Source organism: Rana temporaria, chromosome 8 (assembly GCF_905171775.1).
Source record: "Rana temporaria chromosome 8, aRanTem1.1, whole genome shotgun sequence".
NCBI lineage: Eukaryota > Metazoa > Chordata > Amphibia > Anura > Ranidae > Rana > Rana temporaria.
Window position 1 is genome coordinate 123095725 of NC_053496.1, and position 18509 is coordinate 123114233.

The 18509-nt window shown below is 44.6% G+C and overlaps 1 protein-coding gene across 1 annotated transcript in view; it reads right to left on the reverse strand.

Moving 5' to 3' along the window:
- LRMDA (leucine rich melanocyte differentiation associated) overlaps positions 1–18509 on the reverse strand; it is a 1236952-nt gene that overhangs the window by 476976 nt on the left and 741467 nt on the right. Inside the window, exon 5 of the mRNA XM_040320646.1 lies at positions 18370–18496. Within this exon, the coding sequence (XP_040176580.1) occupies positions 18370–18496 (127 nt within the window). The remainder of the gene's footprint in view (positions 1–18369; positions 18497–18509) is intronic.

Consider the following 18509-nt stretch of genomic DNA (forward strand, 5'->3'; position numbering starts at 1 on the left):
GAAAAAAACTTCTGTTACAAGTGCTGCTCTTCGTCCACACACTTTGCCAAGGACTGTAAGGTCAGTGTTAAATGTACAGAATGTGACAGCACAGAGCACAACACAGCTCCACACCCAAGGTCTACTGCAATAACATTCCCACCTGTTCATAGGGACAAGGAGCAAGGCAGGGAGAACAAAGACTCTAGTACAGACGCCATAGCAATCACTTCACAGTGCACTGAAGTTTGCAAAGGAAGTACAGGTCCAGGAAGTACAGGAAGTTTAGATCCTGATCTAAAATCTGTCTTATGAGAGTTTACCCAAAAGGATGCAGAGACAATGCAGGCAAGCTCTACGTCATTTTGGATGATCAGAGTAATAAGTCACTTGCTAGATCTGTGCTTTTTGACATTCTAAACCTTAAAGGCCCCAGCAGCCCTTACTCCCTTAGGACTTGTGCAGGTACAATGGAAATTGTGGGGAGAAGAGCGGACGGCCTACAAATTTAATCTTTGGATGGTAAGACATGCCAACCCTTACCAACCAAAAGAGTGCAACCAGATGGCAGACAACAGATAAGCGATTCCCACACCAGACGCAGCAGCTCACCAGACTCACTTGAATCACATAGCACTGAGAGTCAGATTATGGGTCAGATGTCAAACAATTTGTGGACAAGGATTTCTATGTAGATGATTGCTTGAAATCACTACCCACAAATGAAGCCGCAATCAGTCTCCTCAAAAGAACTCAGGCAATACTTGCTTGTTCCAACTTAAGACTCCACAAGATTGCTTCCCACAGTAGAGAAGTTTTAGAAGCCTTTCCTGTCCAAGATCATTCTAACGAGTTAAAGGACATCTAGGCACAGACTCACTTCCCATGCAACACAGCCTTGGTTTTCTTTGGGACTTAAGAACTGACACCTTTACTTTCCAAGTAAACACAGAAGAAAAACCCTTTACCCGTAGAGGGGTCCTGTCTACCTTAAACAGTCTGTATGATCCTTTAGGCTTTGCAATACCTGTCATCATCCAGGGTAAGGCACTACTTAGAGATTTAACGTGTGAGTCATTAGATTAGGACCACCCTCTCCCCACAGACAGGAAGAACTTATGGCTGGAGTGGAAGGACTCACTAACAGCTTTATCCAACCTTAAAATTCCACACCCATATGCTCCTCTGTCATTTGCAGACGTTCAGATACAAAGACTTTGTGTGTTTTTGGATGCTTCTGTTAAAGCAATTGCTGCTGTAGCTTACCTGAAAACCATGGACACTTCAAGTTTCATTAATGCTCTTAAAAGTTTCATTGCAATCAGTGAAAATCATTCGCTCTGACAGAGGGTCTAACTTTGTAGGAGCATTAAAAGAACTTCAAATTCCTTCTATCTTGGAAGTTCTCAGAGTAGAAAGATACTTAAGTGAACAAGACTGCACATGGATCTTCAACCCACCTCACTCTTCTGACATGGGAGGTGTTTGGGTGAGGATGATAGGCATAGCTCGCAGAATTCTTGACTCTATCTTCCAACAAGTAGGAACTGCAAGGCTTACTCACAAATGTTAGTGACATTTATGGCAGAGGTTACAGCTATCATTAACGCCAGACCTTTGACATCAATTTCAAGTGACTCTGAAGATCCAGTGATCCTCACACCTGCCATATTACTCACGCAAAAGACTAGTCTTGCCGGTGCTCCAGCTGGAGAGTTTTGTGAGAAAGACCTTTACAAACATCAATGGAGATAGGTATAAACCCTTGCCAATACCTTCCAGAGCCGGTGGAGGGAACAATATATATCTACTCTACAAGCAAGGAGAAAGTGGCACACTGAAAAGCCTCATCTTAAACCTGGTGATGTTGTGCTCATGAAAGATTGCCAGGCACTAAGGAATATGTGGCCTTCAGGTCTGGTCACCAAAGTACTCCCAAGCAAGGATAATCGTGTCCGTAAGGTCGAGGTCAAGATCTTTCAACAAAATGACGATAAAGTATTCTTAAGACCAGTGACTGAACTTGTTCTGTTGCTTTCTATGGAGGACTCTGTTAGTGACGTCGCTTGACGTCAGGCTGGGAGTGTTCTGTCTATGCTGATTATTTGTATCTGTGTTGTTAAAATTACATGTAAGGTTTGTAATTTACATAAGACAATCATATGTGGAATGCAGGCTCCATTTAGCGTTCTTTTTTGGTATTGCTGCAGTTGTTCTGTTCATTTGATTTACTGTATGTGTAGTTAAGGAAGTTGTTAGTAAGCAGGGAATTCTGGGTAGAATCTTCACAGGAAGTGAAGCAGCCACCATTCTTTGAGAAGATACTGCAGGAAGCAAGACATGTATTTCTCAATCTATCCCCATCACCCCTTAGAGAACATAAAAAGTATGTTTTTACTATCTCATCTTATATTGTAGATAATTGTTTCTGTAATGTATGCAATATTGTACTTATTGAGGTCTATTTCTGTTATTTTGTAGTTCCATCTGACTTCTTCTAAAAAAAACTGAGATCAAAGAAATATGGTATCTGAAGTTTATGGGACAAGGAGGTTTAGCTATATGTACTTGAGACAGAACAGTGGTGTTTGATTGCTCAGTTCTCCGTCTTAGAGGAGGCAGGAGACCGATGTTGCATCCACCTAGGTAAGTATGATTCTTGGAAAAAACAAAAACATTTCCAGACTTTTTTTATCAAAAACACAGTCTCTTTAAAAAATTTATTTTTAGCCAATATATATATATATAAATATATATATATATATATATATATATATATATATATATATATATATATATATATATATATATATTTTTTTTTTTATAGTAAATCCTCCAAAGGTGACACCAAAGGTTTGTATGTAAACAAGTACAACTAATTACCAGATGTAAATGAAGGGAAAAAATGCTTGAAAAAAAAAAAATTAATGCAGCCACTTAACCTAGCAACTGATAAACTGGGACATTGTTGTTTTTGAGTTTAGATACACTTTAACATCATTAGTATATTTAACCTATATTAGGAAATAGTTTTGCTATTTGGAACATCAGTTGTAGATGCTTAATTTTATACAAGGAAATTTGTAAGTTGTGTATATAATTGTATTATACAGGTGATCAGGTGATCCCCGGGTACAAACAAGATAGGGTCTGTAAGTTTGTTCTTACTTTGAATCTGTTTGCAAGTTGGAACAGGTACATTGTTTAAGTGTAGCTCCAGCCAAAGAATACATTTTGAAGCTTTTTGGATAGCACATGGAAGGGTTAACGCCCCTGTAACATTTGTTTTGTTGTCTGTTCAGAAGATTTTACCTCACTTTCTGTCCAAATCACAATTGGATTTTGAAAATTTTGGGTTATTAGGGAAACAAGGATTGGTGATAAAGCATTATACACACGATCGGTCCATCCGATGAAAACGGACTGATGGATTTTTTCATCAGTTATCCGATGAAGCTGACTGATGATCAGTTGTGCCTACACACCATCGGTTAAAAAAACGATTGTGTTAGAACGCGGTCATGTAAACCACGTACGACGGCACTATAAAGGGGAAGTTCAAATCCAACCCACCCTTGGAGCTGCTTTAGCTGATTTTGTGTTAGTAAAAGACGATTGGCGCTTTTCTGTCAGCGTGATGAACGTGCTAGCTCCATAACGAACGCGAGTTTTACCAGAACGAGCGATCCCGTCCCCTAATTTAGTCTGAGCATGCGTGGATTTTTAACCGATGGACGTGCCTAGAGACGATCGTTTTTTTCCTATCGGTTAGTTAACCATCAGATAATTTTAAAACAAGTTCCTAGTTTTTTTAACCTATGGATAAAAAACCGATGCTGCCCACACACGATCGGTTAGTCTGATGAAAACAGTTAAGCCCCATACACACTATCAGTTTTCCTGATGGTTTTCTCTTCAGGTTTACCAAAACCATCTAATATGAGGTCAAACCTTAAGCGTTTCAATTTGAATGCAATCAGGCAGGTCCTTGTACTACATGGTTTTGGTAAACCTGAAGAGAAAACCAGCAGGAAAACGGATAGTGTGTATGGGGCTTCAGACCGTTTTCATCAGACAAACCGATCATGTGTACGCGGCATCAGTGGAGACACATATTTCCCATATTAACTCTTACAGGAGATAATTTCCGTTCCTAGGGGTAGATTTCCTCTCACTTCTTGTTGTCTCCCTCCATTTGTAAGTAGGAGTCCTTTGTAAGTCAGGTGTTTGTAAGTAGGGGACCGCCTGTATTTTGTATGTATTGCACTCTGCCCTTACTGTGCACACAGCACTAATAATGTTTTCAATACATATTTGCATTCTTTCAAGTCCTGATTAGAATTAGCCTGCCTATGTTACGCCCCTTGTTACCATAAACATACCATTGTAATATTAATGCGATACCTATGTAACTTTTGTGTCTGCTCCCTACTGCAGTAGTTATTATTAATTTGGAACCACTAATCAATATGAGGATAGGAGTTGTCTATCTATAAAATTCCATGTCAACAACATATCAGAACATGTAATTCTTTTCTTTTCAATCATAGAAATATGTATTTATTCCTTGATGACTTATAAATGAACACATTTGGGTACATAATTGAGGTAAAGCAGGACACAAATATTTTACCTTATTTTTCCCAACTCACAACTAGTTATAATCATGACACTACCAGCCTGAAGTTCACATGTTCTCCCTGTGCCTGTGTGGGTTTCCTTCAGGTACTCTGATTTCCTTCTCCACTCCATAGACATGCTGGTGTGTTAATTGGCTCCAGTCTAATTTGGCTCTAGTTATTTGTATGAATGAATGTGAGTTGGGGACCTTAGATTGTAAGCTCCTTGAGGGCAGGGACTATTGTTAATGTACAATACATATGTAAAGTGCCGCCTAAATTGAATTTGCTATATACAGTATATGGGCCAAATTCACGTACAGCGGGCGCAGCGTAACGTAACCGGTTTACGTTACACCGCCGCAATTTTTCCGTTTTAGTGCCCGATCCACAAAGCACTTACCTGGAAATTTGCGGCGGTGTATCGTAAACAGGTCCGGCGCAAGGCGGCCCAATTCAAATGGGGCGGGTACCATTTAAATTAGGCGCGCTCCCACGCCGGACGTACTGCGCATGCTCCCGTCGCAAATTTCCCGACATGCTTTGCGCGAAATTACGACGCGCCAACGTTTTGTGAATCGTGACGTGAAAAAAATAGTTACGCCGGGAAAATAATTTTTTTTAAAAAAAATTCAAAAGCGACGCGGGAAAGACAGGCATACTTTAACATGGTGGAGTACTTTTACACCATGTTAAAGGTGCCCTATCTTTGCGACGGAAATCTAACACTTGCGACGCCGTAACGACAGGAAAAATCTTCGTGGATCGCCGTAACTCCTAATTTGCATACCCGACGCTGGTTTACGACGCAAACTCCCCCCAGCGGCGGCCGCGGTACTGCATCCTAAGATCCGACTGTGTAAAACAATTACACCTGTCGGATCTTCTGACTATCTATGCGTAACTGATTCTATGAATCAGTCGCATAGATAGAAACAGAGATACGACGGCGTATCAGGAGATACGCCGTTGTATCTCTTTTGTGAATCTGGCCCTCTATGTTCCTATAATAAATACATCAAATAATAAATAGTCTACCCAATCTGCTCAAAGGCACAGTGTTAATTTATAACTCTAGTCAGTCAAAGGCAGACCATTCATATAGAAAATGTGAAACAATTAGAGCTACTGGGAGTCACTAAACGTACAAAACTAACACCTCTAAAATGTGTGCAACTCCAATTGTCAAACAGCAGTAGTATTTTCCACTATGACTGTCATCTATGTATACAATATATTACCAAGAGTATTGGGATGCCTGCCTGTACACGCACATGAACTTTAATGGCATCCCAGTCTTAAGGGCCAATTCACACCACATGCAGTCCAGTGCACTTTCTTTGTGCATCAAAATGCATGGAAAGTAGGTTATATGGTTTTCAATGGCATAGTTCACATCACTACTTGCAGTTCCAGTGTGTTCCAGTTCCAGAACAAAAAAGAACATGTTGCATTTTTTCTGCACTGGACGGTACTGGAATGCTGTAAAATGCATTGAAAACGCACTGGAACACACATGTCCTTACTTAAGGTTAGGATAAAAGAGGGGGGGATGCACTTGTCTGAATCAAAAACACACCAATAACGCACTGGAACGCATCAAAAATGTGCATGCAGAAAAGCATCTGGACTCCAGGGGCGAATCCAGGGGGGGCAATGGGGCAATTTCCATCCCAGAGAAATCTGTTGCAGGCCAGGCAGGTGAATTACGCGGGCGGCTCCGTGAGCGGGCCGCTCCGCAAGCGGATCCGTGGGAGGACCAGGCGGCTGAGACGTGATAGAGCAGGCTAGGTGTGTGTGTGTGGGCGGCTGGCCAATCAGCCTGGCAGGGGAACAGAGAGATGACATCATCTCTCACCGCCCGCATCCATGCAGTAACTTCCGCCCTCACTCTAGGGCGGCGTGGGCAGCAGAGAGATTACATCATTTCTCTGCTGTCTGACTCTGGGACAAAGAAGCGTCAAGCAAAACAGGTGACCTGGCAAGTGAGAATCTGCAAGGTGTGGCAGGTGACGGTATCAAGTGACACGCTCGGGGCTCCCACTGATTTTGCATTATGGCGAGTTGAACCATTTAATTTTATATTACAATGTAATAATAGAAATAATGCACTTCAATCATCCTGACACCATAACAACCATGGTGCCCGGATGATTGAAGCGCCAACACCAGCCATTTCCCCGATAAATTGCCCACAAAAAAAACATATTTTCTGCCAGTGCCCTTCCCAAGACAAGACTCTGGATCCGCCCCTGCCTGGACTGTGTTTCTATTGTGTGAACTGGCCCTTAGTATTGAACCCTACAGACTGAGTTGGCCCACCCTTTGCAGCCTTACAACTCTTCTGTAAAGGCTGTTAAAAATGTTTAGGAGTGTGTCTTCTTCCAGAAGTGCATTTGGGAGGTCAAGCACTGATGTGGACAAGAAGGCTTGGCTCACAGTCTCTGCTCTAATTCAACCCAAAGGTGTTCTATCGGGTTGAGGTCAGGACTCTATGCAGGACAGTCAAGTTCCTCCACCCCAAACTCGCTCATCCGTGTGTTTATGGAGCTTGATTTGTACACTGGTCCAAATGAATGAATGAATGAAAAACTTATATAGCACGGCACATGCGAACTAAATCGCCTCTGGCTGGAGGGGGGATTATGGTGCGGGGGTTGTTTTTCAGAGGTTGGGCTTGGCCCCTTAGTTTCAGTAAAGGGAACTCTTAAGGTATCAGCATACAAAGACATTTTGGCTTAGATTGTATGATTTTTCACTAAATTTGGGCCTCTGTTCCAGCCATGACTGTACTGTGAGTGACCACTACTGTTGTCTGGGGTGTCGTTATCATCCCAGGCCGAGGGTGGCAGCAGCCAGGCCAAGGTGTTTTGGGTGTGTGTTCCCCTTCCGCAGCCAATCAGAGGGAGTTGATTGTCCGGCTGAGCATGCTGGGGAAGAGTACTTAAGGAACAGACGTCACTAGTCTGGGGTTGTTGCCGGTCCTGGGTCTATCGTCCCACCACCCCCCGTGTGTGGCCCTCATGGCCAGGGGTGCGTGTTCAAGTGTTCTTGACTCCGGGACCACGTTGGTCCGGGTTTGTGATCTACCAAGTAGGCCCGGTAGTCAGACTGGATCTATGCTTGTAGAGTGGTCCTGAGCTGTCTGTCCTGAGGAAGGAAGGCACTTGATGAAGAACCTGTCTTGGATAGCACGAGCAAGAGGCTGGTATCCCAGGAGAGGCCTAGATCTTCATCGAAGGATGAACTATTACTGGAAGGATGGATGAAGATTGCCTGGCAGTTCTAATTTTTTTAAGAAGTTCTTTGGGAGAGATCCGGGTGCTTAATCCTGTGCTGACAGGATTTTGGACCGAATATACCTCCATCTTTGGGAAGGTCTGTGGCAGAGACTTTACCAAGTTTTCGTGCGACACCCTGGCTGTTAGGCTAGTGAGAGAGGCCTATCCAGGTGCGCAATACCCGCTCTGGCTAGAGTGGCGACGTAAGCTGCATTGCTGGAAGCAGGAGTGTTTCCGAACAAAAGTTATACACCTGAACCTGTTACCTATTACCCTTTCCACCCCTTCAACTACTACTTGTATTCTTCTACCACATTTGGTAAATAAAGCAGAGGAAAAGAAGTTTAAAGTGTGGACATTGAAGTTTTTATCAACTCTCATCTGATACCCTAGATGGCGAAAAAATAGAGGTAACATGCCGCCCAAAATAATCCAGCAGCTCCTTTTGGGGTAGTGCTACATGTATCTCTTTTGTAGGTACCAAGGATAATGTATAGGTCCCATAGCAGGGAAGATAGTAAAACTTGCTAGAAGCACATTATTGTGATAATTACTTTCTTTGTTTTGTCTGGAGTCTCAATTGTAATTTAGTACTTAAAAAAATGGTTAGCAATACAATATGGTCCAAAATACAGATGCATTGACCCAATGTGGGTCTAAGCAGACTGTTGTGCACTCTGATATTGGAATCAGAAATATTTTTTGCTGAAAATGAACTACAGAAAACAAGATTCACATCATATAATTCTATTTGCAAATCTAGGGCCAGATTCACATAGAGATACGACGGTGTATCTCCTGATACACCGTTGTATCTCAGAGTTTTGTCGGTCGTATCTATGCGACTGATTCATAGAATCAGTTACGCATAGATATGCTTAAGATCCGACAGGTGTAACTGTGTTACACCGTCGGATCTTAACTGCAATTTTAAAATGGCCGCTGGGGGCGTTCTCGCTGATTTACACAGAGAATATGTAAATCAGCGAGATACGCCAATTCACGAACGTATGCGGGCCCGACGCAGTCACTTTACGCCGTTTACGTAAGGGTTTTCCCGGCGTATAGTTACCCCTGCTTCTATGAGGCGCAGCCAATGTTAAGTATGGGCGTCGTTCCCGCGTCAATTTTTTTTTTACGTCGTTTGCGTACGTCGATTCACAAAAGCGCTGGACGCAAGTGACGCTCACGCCGAAACCAATGACGTCCCAGAGACGTCATTGGGAGCAATGCACGCCGGGAAAATTTGCGGACGGTGCATGCGCATTTAAATCGGCGCGGGGACGAGCCTGATTTAAATACTACACTCCCCCTAGCCGCGGAATTTGAATTCCGCCGGGGGATTTAAAATCCGCCGCCGCAAGTTTTGAGGTAAGTGTTTTGTGAATTACCCACTTGCCTCAAAAACTTGCGGTGGCGGATCTTAAATCACATAGGTTAGCGTATCTAAAGATCCGCTAACCTATGTGAATCTGGCCCCTAATGTTTAGGCATCCCCTGCATGTTGCCCTACTGTCGATGATTCCAGTGTCCATTTAAAAAATTAATAAGGGCTTTCTACAGCATTGCCTGTTTACAACCCAGGTAGCTATATTCTGTCATTGGAAAAGTTACTTCTTTCCCCCATCTTCTGGAATGGGCCCACATTAGGGTGACCACATTTCCATACAGCCATTCAGGGACACCCCCCCCCCCCAGCAAGCAGCGGTCGGTGACATCACAAGGAGGCAGTGCCGCAATATGACGTGGCCGAGAGGCCCCGCCCCTTACCTATTTAAGCATTTGTTTCATGTATGGAAGCCCAACATTGCAGCTGCTTAGATTCACAGAGTGTAATTGTTCTTGCGATGTTGGGCTAACATACATGAAACAAATGCTGTTTATATCTAAGGCACTAAAGTTGTATATAAAACCCTGTACTTTATACCACAAAAGAAATACAAATGACACAAGGGATCTGGGGTAAAAACTGCACATACACTGACCTACCCGACTACTACACTGACCTACTGTACCTGATTCCTACACTGACCTACCTGACCACTACACTGACCTTCCTGATCCCTACACTGACCTAATTGATTGCTGCATTGAAATACCTGACCACTACACTAACCTGATCCCTACACTGACCTACCTGATCATTACACTGACCTACCCGATTCCTACCCCATCCATTGGGGGAGCATGTCAGATCCTCAGCTCTAAGGGACTAATGCTGGGACCTGTAGTCCTTCATTAGGAGGATGAGGCCAGTGGCAGACTGGCAGTGCTGGGGGCATGGGTTAAGTGGCAGTGCTTGGGAAGGGATGGGATCACTAACTCTCACTTGCTGTCACCTGTTAGTGTCCATTTGGGAGGGGAGAGGGGCTTGGTGAGGGTGGGAGAAGGGGTGGGAGAGAGAGAGAGAAGGGGTGAAAGAGAGAGAGAGAGAGAGAAGGGGTGAAAGAGAGAGAGAGAGAGAAGGGGTGGGAGAGAGAGAGAGAAGGGGTGGGAGAGAGAGAGAGAAGGGGTGGGAGAGAGAGAGAGAAGGGGTGGGAGAGAGAGAGAGAAGGGGTGGGAGAGAGAGAGAGAAGGGGTGGGAGGGAGAGAGAGAGAGAAGGGGTGGGAGAGAGAGAGAGAGAGAAGGGGTGGGAGAGAGAGAGAAGGGGTGGGAGAGAGAGAGAGAAGGGGTGGGAGAGAGAGAGAGAAGGGGTGGGAGAGAGAGAGAGAAGGGGTGGGAGAGAGAGAAGGGGTGGGAGGGAGAGAGAGAGAGAAGGGGTGGGAGAGAGAGAGAGAGAAGGGGTGGGAGAGAGAGAGAGAGAGAGAAGGGGTGAGGTAGAGAGAGAGAAGGGGTGAGGTAGAGAGAGAGAAGGGGTGAGGTAGAGAGAGAGAGAAGGGGTGAGGTAGAGAGAGAGAAGGGGTGGGAGAGAGAGAGAGAGAGAGAAGGGGTGAGGTAGAGAGAGAGAAGGGGTGAGGTAGAGAGAGAGAAGGGGTGAGGTAGAGAGAGAGAGAAGGGGTGAGGTAGAGAGAGAGAGAAGGGGTGAGGTAGAGAGAGAGAGAAGGGGTGGGAGGGAGAGAGAGAGAGAAGGGGTGGGAGAGAGAGAGAGAAGGGGTGGGAGGGAGAGAGAGAGAGAGAGAAGGGGTGGGAGAGAGAGAGAGAGAGAAGGGGTGGGAGGGAGAGAGAGAGAGAAGGGGTGGGAGAGAGAAAGAGAGAAGGGGTGGGAGAGAGAGAGAGAGAGAAGGGGTGGGAGGGAGAGAGAGAGAGAAGGGGTGGGAGAGAGAGAGAGAGAGAAGGGGTGGGAGGGAGAGAGAGAGAGAAGGGGTGGGAGAGAGAGAGAGAGAAGGGGTGGGAGAGAGAGAGAGAGAGAAGGGGTGGGAGGGAGGGAGAGAAGGGGTGAGGTAGAGAGAGAGAAGGGGTGGGAGAGAGAGAGAGAAGGGGTGAGGTAGAGAGAGAGAGAAGGGGTGAGGTAGAGAGAGAGAGAAGGGGTGGGAGGGAGAGAGAGAGAGAAGGGGTGGGAGAGAGAGAGAGAAGGGGTGGGAGGGAGAGAGAGAGAGAAGGGGTGGGAGAGAGAGAGAGAGAAGAGGTGGGAGGGAGAGAGAGAGAGAAGGGGTGGGAGAGAGAGAGAGAGAAGGGGTGGGAGGGAGAGAGAGAGAGAAGGGGTGGGAGAGAGAGAGAGAAGGGGTGGGAGAGAGAGAGAGAGAGAGAAGGGGTGAGGTAGAGAGAGAGAAGGGGTGAGGTAGAGAGAGAGAAGGGGTGAGGTAGAGAGAGAGAGAAGGGGTGAGGTAGAGAGAGAGAGAAGGGGTGATGGAGAGAGAGCGAAGGGGTGATGGAGAGAGAGCGAAGGGGTGAGAGAGAGAGAGAAGGGGTGGGAGAGAGAGAGAAGGGGAGAGAGAGAGAGAGAGAGAGAAGGGGTGGGAGAGAGAGAGAGAAGGGGTGGGAGAGAGAGAGAAGGGGAGAGAGAGAGAGAGAGAGAGAAGGGGTGGGAGAGAGAGAGAGAGAGAAGGGGTGGGAGAGAGAGAGAAGGGGTGGGAGAGAGAGAGAAGGGGAGAGAGAGAGAGAGAGAGAGAGAGAGAGAGAGAAGGGGTGGGAGAGAGAGAGAGAGAGAGAGAGAGAGAGGGATGGAAGAGAGAGAGGGGGGGGGTGGTGAGTGAAATTGAACCCCTAAGCTGGCCTGCAGTCCTTCCTGTACCCCCTGTCCCAGCCCCTGTCTGTGGTAGGTGTGTGTGATGTATGCACCTACCTCCAGACCATCCTTGTCCTCTCTGTCAGCCTTGATGATAGGCACAGCTGGAGCAGACGTTGGGGGAAGGTGTGCAGGCTCTGGGAGGATGTCACTGCTGCTCAGGTCTTCTCTCACTCCCTCTCGTGCTGTTCCTTCCAGTCAGTCTCCTGCTGCTCCCCGGGGCCACCACTCTCTGTTGTCCTTAGGTGATGATGCTGCTCTCCCTCTCAGATCAGATTCTGCACATTTGTCCCTCTCTGGTATGTCAGGGGGCAGCCTCGGAGCTCAGCTGCTTTGGGTCCCAGGAGGCAGACAGAGCAGAAGCGCGGAGGAGGAAGTGAAATCCTCCCGCGCTTTCAGTTCTGAACAGAGGGGGTGCACTGCAGCCGTGATGTCACTGGTTGCTACACGCCAAGCGGCTGTAGCAACCAGTGAGCACAATGAAAGTCATGGGGAGGTGGTTCTGCATGCCGCAGACAGCGCTACCGCGGCTCAGACTCTGCTGAATTCATAATGACTTTACCCAGTGCTTCATTCCGGGACATTGTATTGTCCCGGAATGAAGGCATCCGGGAACAGGGACACAGATGCCAATTAAGGGACAGTCCCGGGCAATCCGGGACACGTGGGCACCCTAGCCCACATATTCAATGACATTATAGTAATGGAAACTTTCCTAGAGGAAGATAGCCCTGAACCTGAAAAAGTACACACCATGCGGACATGCTGGTGGGCATATACCGTATATACTCGAGTATAAGCTGAGTTTTTCAGCCTTTTTTTAGGCTGAAAATGCCCCCCTCAGCTTATACTCGAGTCAGTGTCCCCACTTACTGTTCTAAGGCCGCTCCGGTGTGTGTGGTGTGCTCGGGGCCGCTGTTTTCTGTCTCTCCGGGGCCGCTGTGTGCCTTTACTGCGACTGGTGTGAGCCAGGGCTACAACAAAATGGTGGAGACTTGTAAACAACGCAGGCCACTGTTAGACCTCTAGAAGCAGATCGTCATGCTATACAGAATATGAGGCATAGCCACCTCTAGAGGTCTAACAGCAGCCTGCATTGTTTACCAGTCGCCGCAATTTTGTTGTAGCCGCAGCTCACACCAGTCGCAGTAAAAGCACACATCGGCCCCGGAGAGACAGAATAAAACCCGCACACCGGAGCGGCCCCGAGCACACCACACACACCGGAGCGGCCCCGGAACAATAAGTGATTTAAGTCTTCTGCCGCCTGTTGTTGACTTCACTCTGTGACACCAGTGTTCTCTGAGAAAGCACTTTACACCCTCTCCCCAATGCTGCCAGCACTGAACGCTATCCTAGAATGACAAGCCTGAACTTTAGGATGTGGTGGTCCACAGAGGTCTGAGGGGTTTAGTCGCAAAGATATGGTCCCTGGGGCAGCTTGGAATTGCATGAATTTATGACTCAAATAAAAAAAAAAAAAAAATTACACTTCTTACACATCAACTGCAGTGCTCAGTGCTGAAATAACTGAGCAACCACCACTGTTTATCAAAAGTCTCCTTATACAGACTTGCATTGCAGAGGAATAGAGGGGATAAGTCTGACCAGGTCTAATACTGGATGCTGGTTGCTTAGAACATTAAAGAAATTTACTGTACCAGTAGCTGCTGCATTTCTCACCCAAGGCTTTTATTCGAGTCAATACGTTTTCCCATTTTTTGTGGTAAAATTAGGTGGGTGGGCTTATACTCGAGTATATGCGGTAGTTATTTATAGTTGTTAGATCCACGCTTAGGAAATATTCATGGGCTGCTGCCTCCCCTGGAGGTCCCTAAAGAAGGGATCTAAATTGTGTAAAATGTATATGATGTTGGGGTGTGTGGCGCTGCCCTCCACTCAAATCGTGGTATGGGTAGAGAAGTGGTTAAGTGCTACCGTAAGTTCATTTATTATAGTGTTATTAAAAACAACCATCTATACATGGGTGATTGTATACAATCTGGTAGTGAACCTTCAAAGAAAACTTATTACAAAATAGTGGTGTCAGGTGAAGTCTGTTGCTGCATGCCACCTACAAAGAGCGAGTTGGTGTTTGAGTTGCTCTTCTGGGGGCCAGTCAGCAATGGATGTGTGTACAACAAGTGGTTAATGTTAAATCAATACTCCCTTTAATACCGTTAGAACAGTTTTTTTCCTCAAAGTTGCAAAATTAGGGTAAATATCCTAAAAAAAAACTTCTATGGGTGATAGCAACCCATGTATATTAGATGTAAATGTTCAAGTGCACTAAATCCTAAGTGTATCCAGAACGAAACCAGATATTAAAACAACTTGTGCTATATATCAAAACAGCTGTGCATACAAAACATACACATAATTGCCCTGTCTTCAAACCCCAGTGAGCAATGAAAGGTGAAAGGTAAATGAATAAATGTGTCCTGTGTATCCTTCCCCACCCAAAAAATGCAAGAAGTATCCACTTATAGGCAAATCCATATAGTTTATCTGCATCTGCATTTCGAGCTTTGATCACAAAGGCTACTTTCACACGGTGGGGTGACGTTAGTGGCCCTTTACCGCTGTAATAGCAGAACTTTTCAGTCACTAACGGGGCGCTTTTAACCCCCCGCTAGTAGCCAAATAAAAGCTTTGCAGGCGCTTAGGCAGCGGTGGCCATTGATTTCGAAGTCAGGGGCGGTGGAAAAAGCAGTGTATTCACCGCTCCCACACCACCCCAAATATGCTCCTGCAATCAGGCTTTCACACTTGGGCTGCAGGGGAGGCATTTTTCAGGGGCTTTACAGGCGCTATTTTTAGCCCTTTAGCACCTGAAAAACGCATCAGTATGAAAGTAGTCAAAGTGATTCGTTTCCACCAATAGGGTCTTTGAAAGTGTTTTCGTATCATATAACCCTTTCCCCCCATATCAACTTTCCTTCCACTTCCCAGGGCTTTAACTAATATTAGAGTTTTTATCTGAAATATTTACACTTGAAAACAATCCTCATAATTGTTCTTTAAGTCCAGTATACTATTTTAGTGTTAGCCTTTCTTTTTACACAGTTCATTGCTTGTTATTATATAATGGATACATTTATGGTACACTTGAGGCCACCATAATTACATGAACAAATGTATGTACAGTACTATACCTTAAAAATTCTTAAACAAAAATATATTTGGACCAAAAAAAAAAATGTTTCTGATCACTGGGGCAGAGATCTTATGGCAAAATAGTTCCTAATCTAGATAACCCAATAGGCAGGTAAGTGGAGTCTCTGGGATTGATGTCTGGAATACAGCTGATATTTGCACTGTTTCTTCCGAATAGTGAAAAACTTAGGGCAACACCACAGAATATTAATTAAGTCTGCCAGGCCTGTAGCACAATGGTGATAATTAAGGGACAGGGTGCAATATGCCCTATGCAAGATAAAAAGGTGTTCAAGTTTTTGAGAGGGGAGACACATTTCGGATAATTTCTAATGCTGCCACCCACTAGTCATATGATTCAAGACCCAAGTGTATTTCCCAGTTTGTGTTGTATTTGCATATACCAACCCTTTTTCATATCTATGTGAGCTAGGAGGGAAATAAGGGGCATATTTGTCAAGGTAAGCTTTTCAATACAGGTCTGACAGCTCAGGGCATGTCACAGTTGTAGATACAGAAAAAAATGTGGCTAGGAAGCTGAATTTTATCCTGTAACATACAAAAAGTTTTAAACACATTAATAATATGCAGTTGACATATAAAGAAAAGTCCTTGAGCATACCATCCATTAAACCCTTGCAATTTATTAAAGTGGGGGTTCACCTGAAAACATTTTTTTAACATTAGATTGAGGCTAATTCTGGGAAGCACAATCGGGTGTTTTTTTTTAAATCAATGCAGTAGTTACCGTTTTAGAGATAGATGTTCTCCCGCCGCTTCCGGGTATGGTCTTCGGGACTGGGCGTTCCTACTTGATTGACAGCCTTCCGGCCATTGCATACATAGCGTCACAAGTTGCCGAACGTCGGTGTGCAGGCGCCGTATAGAGCCGCACCGACGTTCAGCTTCTTTCGGCAACTCGTGATGCGCTGTATGCGACGGTCGGAAGGCTGTCAATCAAATAGGAACGCCCAGTCCCGAAGACCATACCCGGAAGCGGCGGAGAACATCTCTCTCTAAAACGGTAAGTACTGCATTGATTTAAAAAAAAACACCCGATTGTGCTTCCCACAATTAGCCTCAATCTAATGTTAAAAAATGTTTTTCGGGTGAACCCCGTTTTAAGGTCTTTGTAGTGTATGTTCGAGATTGGGGTAAACTTACAACCTTCATATGAAATTACGCTTTTTAAACAGATTTGGTATTACTGGTCCTGACAGAGCCAAATATAGCCAATGAAGCCTGACTACAATCTTTGCAGAAAAAACTGTGTAAAATTAAAGGACAGCTTTGTTGTGGGATTCTAAAAAATGTAAAGGACCACTTAAATAAGCACTGAGAATAAACAATTAAACAATTTTGGCCATAGAACTATAGTAATGTATTTTATTTACTCAACTACATTGCTGACACTTGTAGTATAAAAGTGGTATTACATATTGCCCTGTCTAGACACAGCACAGGGGAACAATGCAAATGTCTATGCAGCCTTTTTCTGTCTAATTGCGATTAGTGACAATTACAGGGATCTGTGCAGAAATTAACATGAGAGCAAGCACTAATTGTGGTGTATTTTCTACAGTATTGATGGCCCCCTGCCTGCTGTTGGAAAATGTACCAACAGAAATCAACGCAAGAGCAAAACAAAACAAAACATCTCATTAGACCTTCTGCTTCCATCATTGGCTGACCTTGTCGGCTAACCTACCATTACTTAATGATTGCATGTGATAAAACTTCTCCAGAAGCACACTGTGTGTTATAACATGCATTCTGTTTGCTAACAGTTTATTTTAATTTCTGTAGATATAACACATTAAGAACAGCAGCAGAAATATGGTTAATATTAACATTGTTGGACTAGTCCTACATTAATTAGGCTCCATTAAGTTCAGTACATGTAGCCATTCTAGATGGGGATACACAGGAGCATCGAATCTTTTCTATTAGAAGATTTATTTTTTCAGATTCAGTGGCCTGCTATGGGTTTGAGGTCATAGTGCAGTTATAATCACATGTAAAACACAAATCCAGTTATGTCTTTCTAGCTATGAATGCGACAAACAGTGCTGAAAACTGTGAATTGTCCATTTGTTTCTATACCTAATAAAAGGTATCATCTTGCTTTTGCATGAGATCCACACACTATTCTTTCTCTTTCATTGTTCATCTACAGTATGTTACATCAGGCATGCTCAAACCACAATCAATATAATTTTTTTCTAGACTTAATTACCTTTATCAACATCAAAAGTTAAACATTATAGAGCACTTGGGAATATATAGGATATTTTCATTTCATTATTGAATGTAAATAAATATTAATGCTATTCTTGAATTTGGCAAACCTATCTATAAGGCCCCTTTCACACTGAGGAGTTTTTCAGGTGGTACAGCACTAAAAATAGCGCCTAAATACCGCCTGAAAAACTCCTGCCCAGCCTTCTCAATGTGAAATCCCGAGGGCTTTCACACTGAGGCGATGCGCTGGCAGGAGAGAAAAAAATCTCCTGCAAGCAGCATCTTTGGAGCAGTATGTATACCGCTCCTTCCCATTTAAAACAATGGGAAACCGCGGTAATACTGCCCACAATGCGCCTCTGCAGAGGCACATTGCGGGCAGTATTAACCCTTTATTGGCCGCTAGCGGGGGTTAATACCACACTGCTAGCGGCCGAATCCCACGGCAATTCTGACGTATAGAGATGCTATTTTTAGCGGCGCTATACCGCCACCGCGCCTCCCGCCCCAGTGTGAAAGGGGCCTAAAGGTTACACTAACATCTAAATTTCACCAGCTGAATAGCTTGACACACCTGGGTCCTAAAGTAGGATATGAGCCAAGGCCTTTGAGCTTTAATCTCACATCCTCTTTTCTAGATTTAATATTCCTCAACTCCTATGCCTACCCCTGGAGGTAGCATGCCATCCTATTACCTCTGCATCCAAACTCTCCAACCATCACAACCCCTCAGGTGTACCTAATCCCACTTTACAACTTCAATAATGGAGAGATTAATTTGATATGGCAAGGTTGGCCCTGCATGCCTTTGTAGAGCAGGGTCCGGTTGCTACACCACTAAAGTGTGGTCTTGTGGAAAACGCTCTGTTTCAAGGTTTTCTTCAGTTGTGTGCTTTAAGTTTGTTATAATGTTTGGTATTCTCTCACCTTATTTTCTTTGGGCTTCACCACTCTCATGAATGCTCCTCTGGAACCTGCCACTTCACGCTCTTTGTTTGTCACTTTCCTGGTATCCAAAAACTTTAGATTGGGAAGTTTGTTCAGGACAAAGTACCTGAAAAAAAAGG